The 23148-nt window shown below is 38.3% G+C and overlaps 3 protein-coding genes across 8 annotated transcripts; all 3 read left to right on the top strand.

Annotated features, from left to right (window-relative positions):
- Positions 1-353: 353 nt before the first annotated feature.
- Positions 354-5421, top strand: LOC116053302 (sterile alpha motif domain-containing protein 9-like). 2 transcript variants are annotated; one of them, XM_031304347.2, is made up of 3 exons: positions 354-417; positions 791-851; positions 2457-5421. In XM_031304347.2, exon 3 carries the CDS (start codon positions 2466-2468, stop codon positions 4557-4559), a length of 2094 nt encoding a protein of 697 aa, XP_031160207.1. In that variant the 5' UTR covers positions 354-417; positions 791-851; positions 2457-2465; the 3' UTR covers positions 4560-5421. The 2 variants fall into 2 exon arrangements, with proteins under 2 accessions (XP_031160207.1, XP_031160206.1); XM_031304346.2 differs by having other exon boundaries at positions 2377-5421.
- A 425-nt stretch (positions 5422-5846) lies between these two features.
- zgc:92594 (uncharacterized protein LOC436996 homolog) lies at positions 5847-16346 on the top strand. 3 transcript variants are annotated; one of them, XM_035994106.1, is made up of 9 exons: positions 5847-6240; positions 7480-8153; positions 8643-8751; positions 11140-11235; positions 13357-13590; positions 14035-14057; positions 14390-14538; positions 14969-15138; positions 15199-16346. In XM_035994106.1, the coding sequence occupies exons 2-9, from the start codon at positions 7498-7500 to the stop codon at positions 15250-15252; spliced, it is 1491 nt and encodes a 496-aa protein (XP_035849999.1). In that variant the 5' UTR covers positions 5847-6240; positions 7480-7497; the 3' UTR covers positions 15253-16346. The 3 variants fall into 3 exon arrangements, with proteins under 3 accessions (XP_035849999.1, XP_031160208.1, XP_031160209.1); XM_031304348.2 differs by having other exon boundaries at positions 5847-6238; positions 7478-8153; positions 14969-16346; XM_031304349.2 differs by having other exon boundaries at positions 7482-8153; positions 14969-16346.
- A 543-nt stretch (positions 16347-16889) lies between these two features.
- Positions 16890-23147, top strand: mrpl48 (mitochondrial ribosomal protein L48). 3 transcript variants are annotated; one of them, XM_031304507.2, is made up of 8 exons: positions 16890-17135; positions 17820-17878; positions 18548-18579; positions 18761-18840; positions 19796-19965; positions 21554-21656; positions 21741-21830; positions 22876-22953. In XM_031304507.2, the coding sequence occupies exons 1-8, from the start codon at positions 17115-17117 to the stop codon at positions 22951-22953; spliced, it is 633 nt and encodes a 210-aa protein (XP_031160367.1). In that variant the 5' UTR covers positions 16890-17114. The 3 variants fall into 3 exon arrangements, with proteins under 3 accessions (XP_031160367.1, XP_031160369.1, XP_035850093.1); XM_031304509.2 differs by having other exon boundaries at positions 16935-17135; positions 17826-17878; positions 22876-23032; XM_035994200.1 differs by lacking the exon at positions 16890-17135 and having other exon boundaries at positions 17784-17878; positions 22876-23147.
- The last annotated feature ends 1 nt before the right edge of the window (position 23148 follows it).

The raw sequence follows: 23148 nt of genomic DNA, 5'->3' as shown, positions 1-23148 counted from the left end.
TTAATTAGCTTTGTAGAAACTCATTTGGCAATGGCTTGAATGTAACGGACGTTCATTAATATCAAAAAGTTACACACTGAAACTTTAATAGTGAAGCTGTTTTATTTTGATAGAAAGGTTAACCGTATAAAGTAATGTACAGGAAATCAGAACAACAGAAATCAGCAATGACTCAGCTAAAGGACTTCATTTTCATTTCTGGGAAATCAGAACTTGAAAGTTAGGAGGCATCTAATAGTCTTGTCTCAAGCATGAGCTATTTACTCATCACCAAGGAGAAATGATATTCAACACAATGAAGTACGCCTTATCCAAGATACAAGAATCAACAATATGCAGAAGGCGTGGCTTAAAGCTGTTTATAAATAACATCCTCAGGCTCTTTAGTCCACCTCACCTCTGCTGGAACTCAAACAGGTAACAGGATTTGCGTTAACATTTGTTGTTGAATTTTCCATTCTTTGTTTCTTTTATTACATTTTGAATATAATAAGAAGATGTGTGCTGTTAGCTTACTGTAGCTTACTGCTTACTATTATTAATCTTTCATCACCTTTATTATAATCATGCTGCTGCTTAAACGTTCCTCTTACTTAACTGAGTTATGATTGTAAATAGTTACAATAATTTCACAACCCTATCCAAAGTGAAACTTTTTAAAGTTACTTTTTTAAATTGTTTTTTTTATTTTTATTTTCTTTTTACATTTTATTATTATTCCTTTCTGATTAGTTTTGAAAAGTAGTCTTATTTTTTTAAACCTTTTGTCATAAACCTTTTGTGTCATCAGGAATCTGCAAAAAGCCAAACCTCTCACCAGAAATTAGGCTACATCATAAGAGCTGGTGCAGGTCAGTGAACTAAATCATTAACTTTTAGCAAATATGAGATACTTCATACGGTACTACTTTCTTAAATGTCAGCAGCTATTGTTTATAAGTTCTTACTATTTTTCTAATGTTTATTAAATAATTTAGTAATACTTAATGTCTATTTATATCAAAGCAGGTTGTATAATATTATTAATAGGCAACTCATAAATACATGCTCATGCTCACTTTCTAATAAGCCAGCAAATCTGCAATAAATGTTAAGTCATTAAGAAAGGGGAATTAACCATATATTCTGCAGTTACAAATGTTTATATTATAATTACGGGTCACAGAAGTGGACAGCAAACTGTTAATAAATCATTTATAACTGGTTCTTCAAGCCTGCATATATATATATATATATATATATATATATATATATATATATATATATATATATATATATATATATATATATATATATATATATATATAAAATAATTTAGTTTTAGCCCAGTTGCCCTGAAGATTTCCCACAGAAAGTCAGAGGTCAAAAGTGCATTGGACCAAGAACTAGGGAGAATTAAAGAGCTACAAAGCCAGTGCCCAAGACTTTGTTAAACACTCATATACTGTAAGATCTAGAAACCATTGGTAAAATATGTTTTGACCATTAATAGGGGCAATAGTTATAAGAATACAAGAATTCAAAACAAGATTTACGTGCTAGCGGCACTGTGAGGCTGTACCTTGCCACAGTGGTGCTTTGAGCTAAATGTTAAAATGCTCTCTAAGTAAACATGCAAATATTTAGGAGCTATATTGTTAACCATGTCCATCATCTTAAGTTTAGTGTGTTAGCATGCTAACGTTTAACACTTAGCACTAAACACAAAGTACAGATATTTAACCATAATCCAAAGTATTGCACAAATTAGTCTTTATCCACGATGTTCCAATTCCGGGATAGCTTCCATCGGATTTTATTCATTTAGGCCGGATGTCCGTTGCCTTGGAATTTTTTTATGTTGGCATTTTAAACCCTGGTCGATTAATGAGGACTATGGTTAACCTTTTCTCAGATCTCTGCAAGATAAATCCAGACAGCTAGCTGGACTATCTGTCCAATCTGAGTTTTCTGTTGCACGACTAAAACAACTTTTGAACGTACACGTTCCACCAAAACAAGTTCCTTCCCGAGGCTATTTAGCTGATGCACCGTTGCTCCGCAGCGCCTCGGTGGAGGAAGGTCTGGCAATGCAAGACTAGGGCAAATTAACTGATGTTTACCTGATGAGGGCGCTAGAAAAAAGCAAAGGGATCACAAAGGTCATTAAAATTCATCCTCCGGGCACCATGGATATCGGTACCAAATGTTGTGGCAATCCATTCAATAGTTGTTGAGACATTTCAGTCTGGATCAAAGTGGTGGACCACCTGATCGACCGCTATTGCCATCCATAGAGCCACGCCTCCAGGCGAGGTGGTTTAAGTGTCTTAAAATGTATTAGAAAGTGGTAAAACTAAATAATTAACATGGGTTCTGTTGTTATCACCTCTTCAGGTATTTAAATACTGCTGGACTACCTTTTTGAAGCTGAACCAAGAAAAAACTAAACTTTCATCTTCATCTTGATGTCTAAGGGTATCGTCATGGAGTTGACATTGGAGGTACAGGGTTTTGTTTCAAATACTTTGAAACAAAACCGACAGTCCACCAACACACAACTATTCTCTTTTTTGGCACTGCTAAATGCGTACATTCCTGAGGCCTACCTTCTGATGCCTGAGTGTCAGAAGATCCTTGGACCACCTGATCCCATCCATGGAGGGCCCCCCTTTGAAGAAAGAATGGAGCCTTTTACGTGTTTTATCAACACATCCAGTCCAAACCCTGAACACAGATGTATGATTGACACAGTGGTTGCACAGAGTGCTGTGAATCTACTAGCTCGCTCTGGGATTTCCAGGAGTGCTATAGTGAAGAAATTTATGTCCTCACTTTGTGGAGATCAGCCCCAACCACATATACTCCGGTTCATCAAAGAGTTGCTGACAACGAGAGAAATGGGAGAAAAGGGTAAAGAGAAGTTTTCCAGGTTAATTAAAGATATACAAGAGAAAGAGAATTTTTACAATGCCGTGTCTGTCTTGACAACTGCATCATATAAATTAAGACAGAACCACATTTTTCCCCAAACCGTTTCTCGTCTTTATTACATCAGAAAAGGGGACTATAAAAAAGCTCAAGAATGGGCAAAGGAAGCCATTAAAAGAGCTCCAAACAACTCTTATGTGGCTGACACTCTTGGGCAGGTATACAAAAACCGTTTGATGAGGGAAGCTAAGCAACAAGAGGACATCTTGCACATGGCAAACGAGGCCTTCGAAGCCTTTAAAGATGTGGAGAGGAAAGCTGACAAAGAAGAGGGCCCAGAAATGAAGGACACAGCTGGTACTGTAAGCATTTCAAATTCTTTCAACAACAGAGGCCTCTTTGGCTTTATTCAAGTGGCAAAGACAGCCTTTGAGAAACTAAATAAGGTACGATCTTATCCTTCACAGGGACACAGAAGTTTCATTCAAAAGTTAAAACTGGAAGTTGAAGCCAAGTTTGACTTTTTTGAATGGTACCTAGCCTACTCCAAGCCTGACATGACATCCTTAGAGCCAAATTACTTTTGGAAGGACATTGTACTTTGTTACGAACTGTACACAACAAAAACAGCAGCTAAATCCACCAGCTTTCCAGGCCTTCTAGATGGTCTGAATCACGGCCTTTTCACATCAAAAGGAAGACGTGCTTGGTTTGAGGAGGCCGAGGAAACAGTGTCTGATTTAGAGGCAATCCAAGATCGTTTGAAAACCATATACGAGGCAAATGTTGACGATGTCAAAGAAGCTGAGAGGTACATCCTCTCCAACATCATCTTGAGCAACAAGATGCATAACTCTTTGCAGCACACTCCAGTGAAAGAACTCCAAGAAATAATTTACAGATTCTTGGGCACAGATGTGGGGCGTAGAAGCCCTGAGTTTTACCTTTTGGTTCTGCTGTTGTTTTGGCCTGAGGAAGAGCCTCGGGTGGTGCAAGAAGAAGATGATGAAGAAGTGGAACAGATGGCCACGGAGGACGACGAGTCAGAAGACAAAACCTGGGAGGATGAGGACAGCAATGAGGAACAAGAAACAAAAGGAGAGCCTGCACAGCTATCCCTTGACCTCATGTTTGAGCCTGACCTGCAACAGTATGTCACCTTCATGAAGAAAGCGTTTGAGAGAGCTGAGTATGCCAAATACCTTCGAGGCAGGTACCTTTTGCCTCTGTTTTTTCTGGGGACGGGCTCTGGACTGAGCAAATGGATTCACAAATCAAGGTTGGATGCAATCGTGGAAAAAAAGGTGGATGCTGAGCTAGCTGATGATCATGATGAAAGAACTAAGAAGAAATGGAGGCGTATCAATGAAATGTGGATCAATGGGGACGTGTGGCGAGTCCCAGAAATCCAAGACATGCTTCTCCCAATCCAAGTAGAGCTATGCCACTCTCCCAATATGCCACAGGATCATGGAAAAGAGCAAGTGTTTCTTTGTGTTGGAGGGAAGAAAATAATGGCTACAACAGAGGTTGAACAACCTGAAGCTCCAGTGTTGAACCCAATGCTTTTCTATCTTGGCTTCACAATTCAGGGTCCTGTCGTCTTCAAAGTGGGATATCCTTACTGTACATGTCTGGAGAGTAATTGACAATGAACACTTTAGGATTAAAAGACATACATGCTAGGTAACTTCTGCCACTGTCCTTGACATAGGCACTGACATCCCCGGGCGCCGGACTATGGCTAAATTTACCAGCCTAACGCTCCTAATGAGTTAGGATGGCTTAAATGCAGAGAATACATTCCTCGTATGTGTAAATGAACTTGGCAAATTAATTAAATATTATTCATATTATTACAAAATCAATGGCTGTACAAAATGTTATGGCAACCCATTCAATAGTTACTTAGATATTACTGTCTGAACCGAAGCGGTGGACTGACCGACAGGTCATCATTGTCATACAGTCACCCTGCCAGCTAAAAAGAATTGCCTTTGGGACAGAAAGACACATTGAATCATGAAAAATAACTGTAAGGTTTGGTTTATGGGTGTATAAAAGAAAAGATATAAAATATACATTTAACATATTTATATAGCATATTAACATATTTAACATTCAGTCTGATGAAATGAAGAAAAAACAATATGAAAAGCATTATCATTTTTGTTGTTTTTTAAATGTACTTTTCCAATACAAACTTGAAATGCATTGTATTGGTTTGCATTAGACTTTGACAGTTTTATGATATTTTATGAGTTGTTGCTTGTATTCCTGTTCTTTTAATATGCATGTGTATACAAACTTGAATCAATGTTTTTCAAAAAGGAACATGTTGTAAAAAAGGTCATTTGAAATAATGTATACAGTTGCTTTGGGAATAAAATTAAACTTGCAATGTGAGTTTTTGAACCATGGAAGTTCACTGAAATTTAGAAATTTTGACACTTTAGACACTTTAGAATAAAGGTCATTTGGGTGTAAAAAAGAAAAGAAACAGTTCTATGGGTCCACAAAATCATTTACCAGATCACATCAAACATTTGAGACTTACTTATCTGGTTTCTGGCTTTTGAATAAACTTTCCTAGGCCATCAATATAACATATTGGAATTCTTAATTTAGGTAGCGTTCCCCTTTAAGTAATAGTGTAAAAACACAACATTTATTCATAACACATTCACATATTAGAAAATCCAACAAAACCAAATACACAACATTTTAATAGCACATTAACAAAATAGAAAACTAATGTGTTTCATCCAATGTGTTGTTGCTTTACACCTCAGGGCCACGGCCACCGTAAGTAATGGATACAGGTTCCACACACAGCTGAATAATGTGAATGACAACAGCTACAAAGCTTACTGTCTGTGCTAGAAAGTGTAACAGCGCCTTCAGCGGTCAACCATTTACGGTGAATATAGTGTAAATACGGAATTTCCGAGGAGACCCTGAAGGCAGCATTTTCCCCGCATGAACCTGCTTAGTTTCAGTTAGCCGTTAAATGTTTGTCTGTCGCACAGGTGTGTGTCGACTCGTCCTTTTTTGTCAAATGCCGAACACTCCAGATGAGAAACTAAATGCCCGGTGACTCGAATGTTTCCTCGGACTCCCTAAAACAAACCGTGCTGTTTGTGGGAACAAAAAAAGCAAAGCTAACGGGTCGTAACGTTAACATGTTATTAACGTTAGCCCCAGCAAGACAGGTGCACTGCGGCTTCGAGATTTGAGACGTTAGCCTCATAGTTTGTGATACAGACAGCTTGTAAGTGGACATCTGTGTTTCAGCTTTGTACGAAGATAACCTAACGTGACATTATCAAGGTAAGTAACGTTAGCATTGTCTGTCGTGGTTTGCTTTAGCTCAACACAGCAACTAAGCCAGGAAGAGATTAGTGTAACGTTAACGTTATCTAAGAGGGAGGCATATTAGCTAGCTAGCTAATTGTTGGTTGACCCCTTAATCTACTGTTAACATTAATTTTCTAGCACTAGGAAAAACATGCTTAATAAACAGTAGTTTTGATTACTGTGTAAATGGCAGTTACCTGGATGTAACTCCAGTTCTGTGAGTAACGTTAACGTTGTATGACGCGGAACCAGAGGGTAAACCAGGCCCTTAAAGGAAATAGATCAATTTTAAGGTTTCTTGCTTAGAGTGCGGACATAGAACCGTTTTCAGAGCAGCTTCACTGGCCTGTGTTATTAAGCCGACAGGTGGAGCACTGGAAACCACTGCTGACAAACTGGGAAACCACTTTTTGTCTCGTATAAGCAACTACAAGCTGATTGGCAGTTTTCCACGAAATCTTACGGTCACAGCCTTTAAACAGACCGTTTTCAACAAGCTTAACTGAGCACCAGACACCAACTGACCTGTTTTTGGAGGTTTTATAAAGGCCTAAAGTTACAGTTTGTTCTACTTACATTTTTTTTTAAAATCATTTTATTAAACATCATTCAGGACAAAATCACAAAATGCTCGAAATAAGGAACTGTTTACTTGTTTACTGAAGGCCTCTCCGATTGCTTTTTATTATTGACTATTTTGGAGATTGTTTTCCGGATTAATAATTATTTTGTCTGTAAAAAGTCAATAAATAGTCCCAATTATAGGCAAGGCAGCTTTATTCGTGTGTTCACATAAAAGTGGTTAACATAAAACATAACTTGTACTTTAGTAGTCCAAATATATTCAGCATACTATCTCATGACAGAGGAAAGCAACAGATATTCCACTTTCAGAGACTGGGATCAGCGAATGGTTTTGTCATTTTTGCTTGAAAAATCAATCTATTAATTGAAAGCAGTGTTATGTCTAATCAGTTAATTGATTCATCATGTAGCCTCCCTTCCCTCTCCACCTGTCCTGCTCTCTATTTCTCCAATTATCACTCTCATGTCCCACTTACTTAATTTCTACCCACCTCCATCTCTTTCTTGCCTCTTTTCACCTTTCACCATCTTATCTCCAATCCCCACCACTACCTCATCCACTTTTTCCACTTCTTTCCATCCTTATCTTTCTCACCACCTCCACTTGTCTCACCTCTCTGACCTTACAGTTTGAATACTGACATCATGGCCTCAGCCCAGTCAGAGCATTCCAGCGTCTTGCAAGAGGAGCTCACCTGCCCAGTGTGCCTGGACTTGTACCGCGACCCCCACTTGCTTCCTTGCGGCCACAACTTCTGCAAGACCTGCCTGGATCGCCTAAAGCGGCAAGCAGATCGCGGTCGCTTCCGCTGCCCAGAGTGCCGCGAAAGCCACCGGTGTGGCATCAACTTTCAGAAAAACTTCAAACTAGCTAATATTGCTGACGACTACCGTCACCGACGCAGATCTACTACTGCAGCTGCTACAGCTTTAAAACCCAGGGAATTGCTGTCGTCTTCTCTGTCAGCGCAGCAAGCCAGGAGTCTGTTTGCTGTTCCATGTGACTACTGCCCCTCAGTTGCCGCAGAGGCATCAGGCATCAGTGCTGTCGGAGAAGGGTATTCTGCTGCTTCTGTTTCTCAGGAAGAGGGTGACAAACAGGAACCTGCTGCTGCTGCTGCTGCTGCTGCTGCTGCTGAGTCAATGTTTGCAGTCAAGACGTGCCTGAAGTGTGAGGTGTCAATGTGCCAGGAGCATGTCAAGCCACATCTTGAACTGCCGGCGTTCCGCGAGCATCCACTGACAGAACCGATGAACGACTTCTGGAAGAGGAAGTGCCCGGATCATGATGAGATATACAGGTGAGAGGCATGTGCACTCATATATTGTGGTGTTATATTTTGAAAAGGTGGGCATTTCATCATGGAGGGAAATTGTTTTTTTTCTCAATGCTACAAAGTTTTGATCTAGTGTTACTGTGACCAATCATCAATCATCCATCTATTTGACCAAAAAATAACTGTCTGAATGAAACAATATTCTCAGACAGTAATAGTCAGCTGATGTTTGATATTACCTAGGGAAGCACCGATTTGGTTGTTTTTATACCAGGGTTGGTCTACTAATTCTTTTGCACACTTTTATTCTGTTTCAATAACTTGTACAAAACCAAACGTAACACATTTCTTTCACATTAACCTAGAATAACCTTTTTCCACTCCATATTTTTCTAGTTTCTAGTGGTTGTATTAGAGTGCCACTTCATAAGCAAGTGTTGTACTGCATTTCAAGAAGATCTGTTATTTACCAGGTTTATCTTAATTCTGTTTTTATTTGGTATATAACTCCAGATATTACTGCATGGATGACAAGATGTGTGTGTGCAACGCCTGCACCATAGAAGGAGGACACTCGGGACACACAATTAAGACCCTAAAAAACACGATGAAAGATCTCAAGGTATACCTTTTTTATATTAAAAATGGTTTCTACACAGGTTAGAAAAGATTATTATTATTATTATTATTATTATTATTATTATTATTATTATTATTATTATGGGAAATAAAAATAGGAAACTTACACCTTTTTTAAAGGTTTCAGAAAGCTAGGAATTTTCAGTCCCATTGTAACGTAGGTTATAAAAGTTTTTTTTTTGAACCTCGCCTAACATCCCACGTAGTCATACTTTTGGTTAGAATATCTGCATTATTATGTTGAAATGAATCTGAGCTCTGTGTGTCTCTGTGCACCCTACTCAATTCAGTTTTACCACCTTCTGATTGTTTGGCTCACACAAAGTCTTGGGATGAGTCTGGAATCCTAATGAATGAGTTGTTGTTGGGAGTGTGCATATGCCTGTGTGTAAATGAAAGGAGAAAGTCACATGACTTTTTGGTCTTTCTATAGGGGAGTTCAATCCACTTCCTGTGCTTCCATTCTCCTGAACAGAGTGTGAAGTTGAAAGGGCTTCCAGTTCATTGCTTTGGATATTCAGTCCAGAAACCTATTAATTCAAAATATTCTATACATTAGACATAATTGATCCATAATCAATGTCCTTTTCAGCCTTACTTATTATATTATGTTAATTTGCAACAGTAAGACTGTAGGCTTTTAAAATTCCCTAGCAATATTTCTTTGTGTTGGCACCCAAATGGATTCAATTAATACAATAATAAGTTTTTTTGGTGGAATAAACAAACCACAACCACAGGCAAAGTCTCTAGTGTTCTGAAGCCAGCGGTGGATATTTTCATTTCCCTTTTACAATAAACAAATCTAGAGACAAGATATTTCAAAGGGTTTCAGTTTTATTATTTAATTTTGTCTGTCTTTATCGGACTTTATCGTCTTTTATTCAGTTCTTATTTCAAATACTTTTCTTGTAGTATACTTCTGGATCTCACACTTTTCCATATGTCTTTATTGTGCTCCCTCTATCATTGATGACTGGCAGTATGAATGTGTATATATGTTTCGGTGGACTGTAGAAACTGAATTGCTCTTCGGGGATAAATAAAGCCATCTCTCTCTGTATCAGTTGTAGAGCTTAGATCGGGCCCAAAAAATTAAGCCCGACCCTGCCCATGCACGTTGTGTCTGAGCCCAGCCTGGCCCAACACATTAACTGTGTAATTATGAGCCCGAACCTGATTTTAAACCCAACAATTTTTTAATACGTGGGCCGCTATAACTGACGTTCTCAACTACAATTCCGAGTTGTTTGAACTACAGAAATCTGTTTAGAATTATCTTAATGAATAATGCAACAAGGACGAAGCATGTAAACTGCGCTGTTTGTTTATTCAGAATGGAACGGATCCGAATGAAGAAATGTAAAAAATACCTCGACCCTAGCTCCCTCAGCCGAATAGTGTGGGTAACAGTTTAAGGCAGCAACATAATCAAAGCCCTGGAACCATATAGGAGACTTTCTTGTCTCGATCACCTAATTAATACCGTCCTTCGCCACGGTCTGCATGCTGACGCACTGGCCGACAACAGTGCTGCAGAGGGGGGGAGACGCGATGTAGCACAGTTTACCTCACACTCAAGTCAGTGCAGGACATACACCCAGAGCTACGGGAGAAGCTGGAGAGGCATAGCTTTCTCCCCACCGAATTAGGCTAATAAGGTAATGATTAAAAGAACACAAATGCTTGATCACGAGCCCGGCCCGAGGATAGCGGTGGAAAATATCGGCCCGTGGGTCGGGCCGGGTCAAGTTCGGGCTCGGGCAGAGAATCTAAACTCTACTCTAAATCGGTTGAAACCTGATTTTTGAAAGCCATTACAAGCAGCAGGGTTCATACGTTTTGAAAAAACCTGGAAAAGTTATGGAATTTAAAAAATACAAATTCCAGGCCTGGAAAGGTTTTGGAAACATAAAAAGACCCAGAAAGTTTTGGAAAAGTCATGGAATTTTTTTTTAACACAGCATAATAATATGTGATTAATAAATGTATTTCACGTCGTCCTAACCTCACCGTTGTATTCGGGGCGCGATATTACGAATCCCACTATGAACCACATAAATTGTCATTCATTTTATTGTTAAACCTCTGAGGGTAAACTTTAACACAGATTTTGATTCTTATTGTATAATGTCGACTGACATTTTCAGGAATACATAGTCATGGAAATTTGCCAAAAAGTCATGGAAAAGTATTGGTTAAAATGCGTATGAACCCTGAAGCAGCATTGAAACAAGTTTTTGTCATTGGCACAGTAGTAATCAATCACACTTTCAACCCCGACACTCACCTATTTGTGTTCTGGGAACACTTTAAATTTTAATTCTATCTATTGTGACATCATTATTACTTGCCTTCTCATGTTCACCAGGGCACGCTGGATAAGCAGCTCTACAGGGTTGAAAGGAAGTACAGCATGGCAGAGAAAAAACTCCAGGAGCAGAGAGAGAAAGAGAGACAGAATAAGGTAAGAAGGCACACATTTATATTTCAACAGGGCTAACACATTTGAAAACGGGTGAATATTTGACCATTTGTATTAGGGCTGTAAGGGTTGGTCTGTTTGTCTATCTTCTTCCTTATCTGTATTATTATTATTATTATTATTATTATTATTATTATTGTTGTTGTTGAAAAAATAAATATGACTTTCTGATTATCTGTCAATGACAGTAATGTAACTAATTACACAAACCAAGATGCATACTGACTATGGCTCTACCACTCTAAAATATTTAAATAACTCAAAACCTTGTTGTAAACATGTTGTCAACCGTTCCTGCTTCAGCTTCCAGACTGTGGTCGGGACGTTGATGCTCACTTCGGGGCTAACTCCCTCCACTTCACCCAGCAGTTGGGAAGCAAGACACAGGAACTTTACTGGGTCTTGATGAGAAACCTACACTGTACATATACCACCACTTGACCACTAATTTGTTGACACGTGTCTGCCTGCCTCTCTCTCTCTCTCACTCTCTCAACCATACTTGCTTTGCCCACATTACGCTACTCTCATACCAATGGAATGTGTGAACATGTGGATTGCAATTAAACCCGGCCTTGGTCATTTTCACACCGTAGTACTGCGAGCATCAGAGCTTGCGCGTGGCATTTTACAAGTTGTTTTCTTCATCTACTCTCATTCCAATATGTCCCATGGAACGTAGGGGAGCGTCTGACACCTAAAGCCCACAGGGCCAGGTGTTTCTGACCTTTTGGCTGGTTAGATTGTGAAGTATTAAAGTGCTCATATTATGCTCATATTTAGGTTCATAATTGTATTAAGAGGTTGTACCAGAATAGGTTTACATGGTTTAATCAAAAAACACCATATTTTTCATATTTTTCCATCTTTGTTGGGAGTCGCACACGCGCAGTACCTAGGTAAGGACTACTGCCCAGTCAGTAGCAGAGTATGAGGGCGTGCCACGCTAGCAGCTAGGCGAGCATTATAACGTGTGTTACAAAGTGACGCTCGTTTGCTGGACTACAATAGAGCTGTTTGGAGCAGTTTGTGAACAGTGTTTTCTGTTGGAGATGGTAAGTCCCTTTGGGGTGGACTTTGGGCTTTTTCACTTTGTAAACCTATTACATACACAAAAAAGACATAACACAATAAAGGAAAGGGGAAAAGCCATAAAGCATAATGTGAGCACTTTAAAAGAAATCGCCGCTTTTGCAATTTGAAAGTTGCATTCTATTACATTGTGATATGAATTTGATGAATCCTTAAGCCCTACGTTTGACTAATTGATGACTTAAATAATCCTTGAAGCTCTAATGTAAATTGGATGAGAGACTGACAACGTCTTGCCATTGATCTTATTCAGGAAAGCACTGTGCCTGCTAGATTTGAGTCTAATTTGTAGTTTGTGTTTCATGTCTGCCTTTAGAAACCGAAGAAATGTCAAAGCACACATTTTTTTAAGTACTTAACTTTCAATTATAAGATTGTTTATTATATAACTGCAGCATAAAAAGTTGGCTTGTAGTTGATTCATCGTTTTCAGCACCATGGACAGCAACATTAAGATACTTTGTGTACAGTAGCTGTGTTTGCACTTAGTGCTGTTATATTTAAGTCTAAGAGTTTTATTTAAGTCAGAGTTTTTGTAATGTGTAACTAACTGAGTTAAGTTTACTGTGCTCGAGATAATCAGTAACCATAATACAGTCAAGTTTGCTTTGCAGTAAAAAATGTACAGTTCAAAGACTCAGATCTTTGTTTGCAGCAGTCTGGGGCCAGTTTAGCACAGAGCCTTGATTGAAATAGAAGTATGTAATAGTAGGGAAGTGGACACTTAACGTTCATCATGGTTAGTTTTTATTACTAAGATAATAAACAACCATTACCTAACTTAACATGTATGACACAAAGCAAGTCTGTCATGTATGTTTTCATCAAACTACAGAAAATATATTCTGAAAATGAAACCTACATTTCAAGTTGACTTAACGTGAAAGTCATAAAACTTGTTTATTTACATGAAGTCAATGATAACAGATTACTTGATTTCTCTTAAGTTCCTGTATGAGACATCCTGTGTCCTCTTTTCCTCCTACTTGTCGTCTCTCTCCCCAAATCTAGAAGTTTATGGATGACTCTGAGCAGTGCTTGACCAGGCTGGGGGAAGAGATGAAGGCCAAAATACTCCGATTCGTCACCAGATTGCGAGAATGCACACGTAGTCATTGTGACGCCAACGGGCCGGCGATTCAGAAGAACATCTTCAGGATCTGCCAGGACCAGGTCCGTCTCCAGGAGGTCCGCTGTGGCATCGAAGGCCTCATGCAGGAAAGCGACCCTTTCCGCTTTATCGAGGTGAGACGCCTCGCTCAACACTTTTGACCCATTAAGCACCAATCACATACATTTTACATTACTGCGAACCTTTTCACAAAAGAATCATAGCTTAAAAAATGTTAAAGAACTTGCTTGTGATTTGTAGTTAATAAGGTAGACCATGCATGTCCTTTTGTGTGAATCAACTGAGATAAATTCTTAGATATTTGAAACGTGTGAAATGTGGAGTTCTTGTAATGAATTTAGGAGGAATGTCTTCAGCTTCAGAACAAATGGTGACAAAAACTATGGCAGCTACATTTTTGTAATACATTAGTACATTACAAAAACAAATCTAATTTGAAGTTGACCTTTTGCCCCTTTGCCACGGGCTGCACCAATAAGTTACCTCCACTAATTTTTATGGAAATCTACTGTATATGATTTGTGTCCAAACATCTGTTGTTTTTGTCCCTTTTTCAGGCACACAAGACAACAGGAAAACAGTAAGTACTGCTTTTATTTTCACTGATGGCTGCAACTAACAATTCTTTTTTTTATTATTGATTCATCTGCAGGTTATTTTCTCGATTGATTGTGCCCATTAACACTGGAACTAGAACCACCATGCACTTATAATCGCACTAAGATATGTAGGCCCACAGTATTCATCCTGTCATATCAGAAATGAAAGCAAAACTAATTCTTTTTGTCTGACTATAAAAGTCAAATCCTGACATGAGAAGCTTTATCCGGCATATGGTTGGCAGTTTTGCTTTAGAAAAATGTCTTAAACTTTTTAACAAATAGTTGCAGATTAATTGTTGTTTTCCTTTAGGTGCCGTAGGCAGCTAAGAAAAAACATGTTCTACCCAGAATACGTCGACATGGAGACGGAGGTTCTTGGAGTGATGATGGAGGAAGAAATGAGAAAATTCCTTGATGAGGAACTACCGTGTCACATTGTTGCTGCCATTAATTCCCTGTGTAAGGAATTCTCATTCAGTAAATTATCTTCTAATGTCACTTTGTCCTTTTTAATGCTGTTGGCTATGACAAAATACAGTGCTTTTTGTTATATCAGCCCTGCTGGACTTAAATACACCTAATGGCTAAAATCAATGCAGTCTAATACAACAGTCCTGCAGAAAATGCTCCCTTCATGAAGGTTATAATGTTCGGGTTTTTGTTGAATCTGCTTCAGTGAGGTAAAGATTTAACTTTATAGTAATTTTGGAGGCTGCAGTTTGTGGTGCTGTTCAACTTTATGACATTATACAGAGGGGTGTTTTAGCCTACCCTTTATAAAATGGGGTGGGAAAAAAAATAATAAATACCATCAACACCTCTAAAACAGTATTTTAAAACCGATTTTTTTTATTTATTTTTTTTTTATAAAATCTTCTCCACCCATCAGGTCACCTGTCGGATCACGAGGAGGAGGAGGACCAGGAGGAGAATGAGGAAGAGGCTGTGGAGGATGACGACGACGACCACGACGACAGCAGCGTCGAGGAAATGAGGAGCGAGGGGGAGGAAGAGGATGATGAGGAGGAGGAGGAGGAGGAGGAGGAGGAGGAGGAAGACGACGAGGAGGGAATTGACCAGAGTGAGCTTTACAGCCCAGGGGAGGAAGAGGAGGAGGAAGAGGAAGACGCTGAAGAGGACGAGAACGAAGAAGAGGAGGACGAGGAAGAGTGATGAGTTTAACCGAGGACAGGATTTGGATACATATATTTTTACACCTATTAAAGCACTTTGGATTTGATTCTTAACTGCGAGTGCCATGTACAGTACAGTTCAGGACTCAAGCAGTGACCACATTTTGCCTCAAACCCTCGTACAATGCTCTGAGATGACACTGGATGATATCAGAGCTTGGATTCAGCTGGATTTAAAACGAACCGTGCACTGAGAATCTCATGCTAAACCTGTGTTGCGCACTGCTAAACTTAAGGTGCTTTATAGTAGAAGATGATTGATTGCTGTATGCGTAAACACGTCATGTGAATGTATATTGACAGAATGTGGCTGGAAGGACTCAAAACGCCTCAAACGGAATTTTGCAAAATCTCTGCATGTCTGGATTTTTACCACTTTGCTAAGAATTTTACATCGTGAGTAATTTGCCTAAACAGAATTGAGTTGATTTGATCTAATTTGTTTTGAGAACTTTCACCTGATTTTTTGTTGTTGAAATAACAGCTTCTGAAAACCTGTGAAATAATCTCTTAAATTTTCCAAGCATCGGTAAGATTCCCAGTTTTCCATCACCATAGAAAGCCTTTTGACAAGTATCGATGTAAACAGGCCAACACATTTTACCTGAAGGAGAGCAAACACGCAAGGCTACTAACAATTTACTTGAATAAGTCCTGTGTTAATGGATTGTATTGAATTGTGTATTTCATTCTTGCTACAGTTTTGCAAGCCAAAGAGAGAGAGAGAGTGAGTGTGTGTGTGTACTTTAAACATTTTTGTTTGCTTGGCATGACATTAGAAAAAAAATGCAATATTAACAGTCTATACAGGCTTTAGGATGACTTTGCTTTTCATAGTTGTGCTTTAAAAGCAGTTAATGCATTGTTTAAATTGTTTTTCCTATGCACAGTGTATACATTATTCTCAAAATATCGGTTTCAGGCGACAACGGATTTTGCACTTTACTACAGAAAATGCTATGTTATGCCTGAAGTATGTGAATGTTAAAAGTTGATTATTATTTTGATACGAGTGATTTTGTGAGGGGCCAAACTGAAATATGAATACATAATAATAAAGGTTGTTGAAATGTGCAGTGGCCTGGCTGTCCTTTTGAAAATATGACATACATGATTTAACTTCAGTTTGATTGGATCTACAGGAGGGTAGAAGAAGGGCAAAAAAAAAAATGTTTTAAATACTTAAATATGTTAACTACACAAAATAATAATCGCACTGAATTGCTTTTTTCCCCCTTTAAAATTGCTGAAAGGAAATCAGAAATGGGCAATGATTCAGGAAAAGTGACATAACAATGATAAACATTTTAGGATTGTAAATTACCAAAAGACAGAAGTACAAAAAAAAATACAAAATTAAATATAAGTATGATAAGATAACAATATAGTGAGACAAATGCATCAATAAATGGCTTTTAATATGTAAAAGATGGGTTTTAAAAGGGAATTGTCATTTCATTTCACATCACTGGGCCAACAGCAGCTTCATTTAACGGCATTAATTTCACCAGTTTGTTATCAAACATTCACTAGATTTTAACACACAGAGGAATACATAACACATAATATATACATAACGTATTTTATAGACACGTGGAGAAAGACCATAGACTGTATAAAGACCGAATGTGATTCCCGTCCCGGAACGTTTGTTCGGGGGCGTTCAGACCACGGACACAAAATAGGACAGAATAGTTTCCTGTGAGAACTTCCGGTGTTAGTAGCGGCAGTTAGTGCATGTGTTTTGATTGTTTTTAATTATAATTACATGTAAGCCAACTCGCCGAATTACATCGCAACACCCAGCGTGTATTCCGTTAAACACAGAAAAAAGGTTGAACTATGAATGCTGTCTTTCGAAAGGTAAAGTTTTGTTGTTGTTGCTATCCGCTTAATGTTTAGTTTCTCCACAGAGGTCATAGCTGCAGATTGTGCAGATTCGATTAATCATGCTCATCACAAGTTCCGCCAAACACCAAGTAACGTTGATGTCTTCAAATTACTCGTGTCCAAGCAACAGCCACAAAACTATAAAGACAAGTTAATATTCAATGATATGAAACACAGACCCAGCTAACGTTAGTCGTTTCACTGATAAGCTGGTACCAGTTTTGGTAATTCATTTATCAGTCGAGAAATGATCAGTAACAAACTAAATTAATTAGCTGGTCAATCACTTCAGAGCTCTTTTTCAAACCGACCTTTGAAGAAGATTCTTCAGAATATATGTAGTGCTCTCTAATACCCTAAAACCCATTGGATCTGCGTTGCATTTTACAGGAGTGCAACATCGACATGCCACGCAGTTAGCTTTTACTGTGGTATACAGAAAAGTATAAACCTTTAATTTGACCAACTAATAACCCATATTAGAAATCATGATTCTCCAGGCTTAACAGTTTCCCTTGTGTGTGTGGAGGTAGGCTGGAAGGTAGTAGTTACTTTGGCAGAGGGTCATTCCCGGTAAATCTTCTCACAATGTGGTCTGTGAATTATCATTATTACCATCATTATTCTGTTAAGCTGATGTTATTCTGTTTTGTCCAGTTGCAGGTGTCTGTCACACAACAGGCATGTGTGTTAAATCAAGCACTTGCATTATGCCGGTAAGTCTCTGCATTGCTCTTTTTAATCGTCATCCCTCGTGTTGGCCTAACTGAAGGCTAAATCATAAAGATATGGTCATTGTAGTCCTTCATAACAACAATCATAGAACCTCAGCTTAAAAAAAAGTGTATACTTTTAAAACTTTAAAGATTTCATTACAACTTGGGTATTTCTTTCACACTTTTGGAAAAACAATCTATTAGTTATGATAACATTTTATGCAACAAAGTAACTGCTGCTATTTCCACGCTGCAAGAAAAGTGTGGTCAGATGATCTGACCGGTTGTAAACAAGTCAAAAAGTTAGCCAGATTATCTTAACCACTTTATTGGCGGTAAATGAATTCAATTCAATTCAATTTTATTTATAGTATTAAATCATAACAAGAATTATCTCGAGACACTTTACAGATAGAGTAGGTCTAGATGTATTATTGGTCCAATTACCAATGTAAAAAAAAAATAAAACAAAAAAAGATGACTGAAAGTATACTATGCCGGAAATTTTAGGTGTACAAACAGCAGTTGTTTCCTACTATTTCAACTTGTAAGTCGTGAAAAATTTTATAATATTTATTATTTTCCAAAATGGTCCTAAAGTGACCTTGGTGATTTGAATTCTCTTTTTAATACTGTTTCGGACTAATACTTGTACTGTTGTTTTAACAGGGCCACACCATCTAGCCAACATCCTGTTTGGGGTAAGTATTTAAAGACTGCTATGAATAAAACACTTGTCCTTTACATGTAAAATACTGTATTTGTGTTTTACTGCTGTCAGATCAACTCTCGTCTGTTAAATGTATCTTGCACATACCAAGGCGTGTAGTATTTGTACAAACAGTATGTATTTAAATGGACTTTTTTTCTCTTCTTCCACAGCTTCAGTAAGCGAAAGACAATACAAAAGCATGCCAACCCACGGGATTGGGAGGTGGAGACATCTTTTACCTAAAGAAGCGGTAAGACTCTTAAAAAAAATCTTTCGAGAGAATCCGTCCACCAAAAGGCCAGACATCCCATGTAAGGCTGTAATGAGATAACTTCTAATAGCTGTTTGCATTTTTTTTGAAGACCACATTTGCGAAGTCAACATTCAAGCTTCAATTCATTTTATTCATCCATGACAACACGGAAATTAGGCTACACGTACAACACATCTTGTGTTGTGTTCACATCTGAATCAACCAATGCTGACACAAACATGGAGAGAAAGAAAGAAAATAAAACCATTGATGAAAAAACAAAACAAATACCAACTCAAAACTCCCACTTTTAATATTTGAGACTACATTAATTTGGTTAATTATTAGATGTTTGTTACAAACAAGTGTAACGTCATATAAAGGGCTTTGTTTGTGGCTATTTTAGAAATGTCGTATGCGAGGAAACATGAATAGAATAATTGGATTGTCTCATTTCATTCCTTGCTGATCATGAATGCTACGTCATCATAAAAATCAACAAACACCCACTTTTTTTTATAGGCTATGGGTTGTTGAAGGGTCAAAAATGTGTCAAGGCTACAATAGAGCTGTCACTGTTTCAGCAAGTCAGGTTTGAACAAATTCAAACTAACACGCAATTTGTTTAAATTAATCAATTAAACAGCCCAGTTAGCAAATGTATTTATTAGCTTAGTTTACTGGCAAACCAATAGGACATAGTGATATTACATTTCAAGAGCACCCTCTACTGGATCACAAGGCAAACTACTTCAAATGATCTGTTGCGTTTATATAGACTGTCAATTTTGAATTTGAACAGGTCATTCTAGTTTAAGTATTTCATTTATTCCTATATTCCTACAAACTAAAAAGTGTCAGCTTTACAGTACGTCTAATCTGGACCAAGGGATATAAAATGAACACTGCAAATGTCTGTTGTAGTGTCAAGTTTTGTTTCTGTTGTTTTTAGCCGAAGAAAAAGAAAGACAAACACCAGATGAAAGAGATCATGGCTGAGACAGATACAACATATGGGACTCTGAATGTGAAAGTGTCGGGTTACGACATGACGGTGGTGGAGCATTACTCCCAGTACATCCACAACCTCTGCAACCGGCTCGGCATCAAGGTGGCAGAAAGGTGAGGATATTTAGAATCCATAATGTTCACACTTGGCGTCTTTTTTTTTGCCAAGAAAACGTTGACTGGGGCGCAATTGTAAAAAATAAAAAATAAAAAAAAAGCTGGCAGCGTTTTGGTTCCAAAAAGCAGCTGAGAGCAGCTTTTGTTGCTATAACAACAGCTACTGCGACAGTATCCTAAAGGGCTATGTGGAGCGGTGCTAATGCTATCGTTAGATAAAACAAAGCGGTGGAGCGAGCTCGAGAAAGAACAGAGAGAGGGAGCAGTGCTACCAGCGTTAGATAAAACGAAGCGAGTTCCCCCAACCGTCATTCCCCTGTCATACAATGTAGCTCGCTGTGCTCTGACTCTGAGTTGTTATGAAAACGACTACTCCGCTTGTCATTGGTCGGCTGTCAAGAAAGCGTTTGACGTCGGGTGTTTTTTTCAGAATTTTTTTTTTTTCAACTTCAAAAAGATGCTCCGAGCTGCAGAAAAAAGTTGGTTGTGCCGTTGAAAAAAAATGCTCCGGACTTTTAAATAAAAACACGGTTTACTCCATAGGATTGTAATGTAAAACAGACGCTGGCAGCTTAAAAAGACGCGTGTGAACCTAGCCTTAACTGTATATCTTAGCTGTTGTTTTTTCTTCTTCTTGTTGTTACTAATGATGTCAGAAGGTAAAACTGGAAGATATATGTGTAGCTCCGTTATGGAATTGGTTACTTCATATGGTAGGAAGCAGGCTGACAAGAAAGACCCTAGTCTATAACTGTGGGTTTGTTGAGGCATTTATTTATAATGAAGAAAACGTTCATCTGTTCACAGAATCTGTTAGCTCAGAGTAAAGAATAAAGGGCTGATGATGCATGATCCAAACCAAAACTGTGCACATTAAAGACAAGAAAATATGTACGATAAAAACTGAAATTGATTTTGTTGTTGTTCTTATATGAAACATTTGAATTAGCCACTTGAGAAGATGGCCTGGAGCAATTATTTGAAATTACTTCACATAAATGTGATTTGAAAGTGCATAGAAGTACTTATAATGTCTAACCTTTTTTGTTTTTGTATATGTATTACTGCAAAATAGCAGTGCCCGTATTTCCAACCAAACAAACCAAGTAACTAACTATAGACTGGTATGTCTGATTGTAACTCTATAAAGGAATCTATAAAAAGAAACTCAACACAATGTCATCACTTGTACAATAGAATAGAATTCTTTGTTGTCATTGTACAGGATACAATGAAATTGGATGGCATTCCTCTTGGTGCTTTGCAAATAAATAAAATAGAATTTAAAAAAAATAATAATAATAAGAATGTAAAAGCAATATAGTGTCCAGCCATTCTCAACCCCTCCCTCCCACATACTCCACATACCTGCAATCTCACTACTCACTTTATTTAGGACATTTCAGTTTTCAGGTGAAATTCATGCAGGCGAACAGCAATGGTACTATATATGAATATAATAATATAAATTAGGATCAATGAGCTTTTCTGTTTGTGAACAAGAATAGTATGTTTACAATTTTTAAAAGAAAAAGTCCATAGATGCATATCATCGTACAATTTTTTTGTTTTTTTTCTCCTGCAGCTATGCTTTGCCAACCAAAAGCACAGAGGTCATGCTAATGCAAGAGCAAGGCACCAAGATGTATGTTGATGCCGTCCTGAAGACTCATGAGCGAGTCGTCCAGGTAAATGTTTCCCTCTGGATCGGTTGCTGCGTGCCTTGTCTGAAGACCTGACCATTGAAGCGTTTTATTTATCCGTTCATCTAGTTGAGCCGTCTGGACACCGCAGTGTGTCCCGTTTTCATGGACGTTCTTTTGAAGAATCAACCGGAGGGAGTGGAGCTCTCTGTGAAGGAGGTGAGTTAGCGCTGGCACATTACACTGAAGCACGATCCTGGAAAAGATGTGGAAAATCAGACGTATGTAAATAGTTTTGGATAGGCTATCCCTTAATTTAGTTTTTCCTGTAAACCTGTGTTGGAATTTAGGTTCAGGTTAACTTAGGTTGTTGGTCAGTTAGTTACATAACACTAACTGGCCAAATGTATGTGGACATCTAAGACATTACACCCATATGTTGTGATTTTGACATTTACGTTGTACAGAAGGAATGACTTCAACGCTCACAACCTGTTTCAATATTCATACGGCCACCTGACTATTGTTTAAAGATAGACTTGAAAAATTGTAAACCTATCCTTTTTAAAAGACAAATCCGGCGCAAAATGAACCTAGGGGTTAATAACACGTGTATCCACTCGACCGTTCTCTGGGATATGTTTTCATGCTAATCGATTGTGACTAGTTTTAGCGCAAACCGCTAATTAGCTATAACGCTAGTTGTCGGGGCACGCGAAAGTAAAAAGAAATCGCTATTTCTACACCACTAACAAGGCTCAAAATAGCACCACACTTCCACAGTAGCATAATGAGGGTCCCTACATGTAAACCAAAGCATTGAGAACTTTAAAAGTGTACAGTCGAACGACGAACGCTGTGCAACCAGTAACCAGTAACATAGCTCAAGCGCGGCGTTCGTCATTCGACTGTGTGACCGTTTCCCCAAGATGGCGCCCGCATGTATAAGTGAACAGTACAGTCTTTATAAACTGTCTTTTTAATAAACTGTCTGTACACTTACAAAGTTCTCAATGCTTCGGATTGCCGGATTTGTCCTTTAATTGGAACAAAGAGGCTAAGTACAAACTATGGAAAAACAAACCAAAAGTATGCAAAGTCTGGTGTGTCCACATACTTTTAGCCATATAGTGTATATGAATATGAACTCAAATTAAACACCTATTGATTATGCAAGCCCTTTAGTGGTCAGCAAAAATGCCATTTGACCACAAGCAACCTCTGAACACATAAGTAACCTCTCCCCTCCCTGTTTCTCTCTCAGCACACCGAGGCTGATTTCCAGGCTCGGTTCAAGGGCCGTCCAGAGCTGGAGGGGCTCATCGCTCAGATGAGCCATTAGGACCTGTGACATTCTCAAGTTTGAAATCTATGTGACACGCTACACCTCGTTTACCTGTTCAATTTATTTATTTCCTGGCATTTCATTACTGAATGCCGTTAAAGGTGATCATTTGCATTTAAATGTAACAGTACACATTTGACATTCTTTTGTGACCTCTGCAAAATAAAACACTGCCTTTTTCCCCAACTTAAG

This window comes from Sander lucioperca, chromosome 17, assembly GCF_008315115.2.
Source record: "Sander lucioperca isolate FBNREF2018 chromosome 17, SLUC_FBN_1.2, whole genome shotgun sequence".
NCBI classification, from domain to species: Eukaryota; Metazoa; Chordata; class Actinopteri; order Perciformes; family Percidae; genus Sander; species Sander lucioperca.
This window is presented reverse-complemented; position numbering and strand designations above follow the sequence as displayed.

Bases quoted from the DNA above. Each gene is read 5' to 3' on its own strand.
- LOC116053302 (XM_031304346.2), top strand. From the start codon at position 2,448: ATGTCTAAGGGTATCGTCATGGAGTTGACATTGGAGGTACAGGGTTTT.
- zgc:92594 (XM_031304348.2), top strand. From the start codon at position 7,498: ATGGCCTCAGCCCAGTCAGAGCATTCCAGCGTCTTGCAAGAGGAGCTC. The intron at 8,752-11,139 runs GTATACCTTTTT...CATGTTCACCAG, and splicing joins ACACGATGAAAGATCTCAAG to GGCACGCTGGATAAGCAGCT. The intron at 11,236-13,356 runs GTAAGAAGGCAC...CCCCAAATCTAG, and splicing joins AGAAAGAGAGACAGAATAAG to AAGTTTATGGATGACTCTGA.
- mrpl48 (XM_035994200.1), top strand. From the start codon at position 17,799: ATGTTATTCTGTTTTGTCCAGTTGCAGGTGTCTGTCACACAACAGGCA. The intron at 18,580-18,760 runs GTAAGTATTTAA...CTTCTTCCACAG, and splicing joins TAGCCAACATCCTGTTTGGG to CTTCAGTAAGCGAAAGACAA. The intron at 21,657-21,740 runs GTAAATGTTTCC...CCGTTCATCTAG, and splicing joins CTCATGAGCGAGTCGTCCAG to TTGAGCCGTCTGGACACCGC.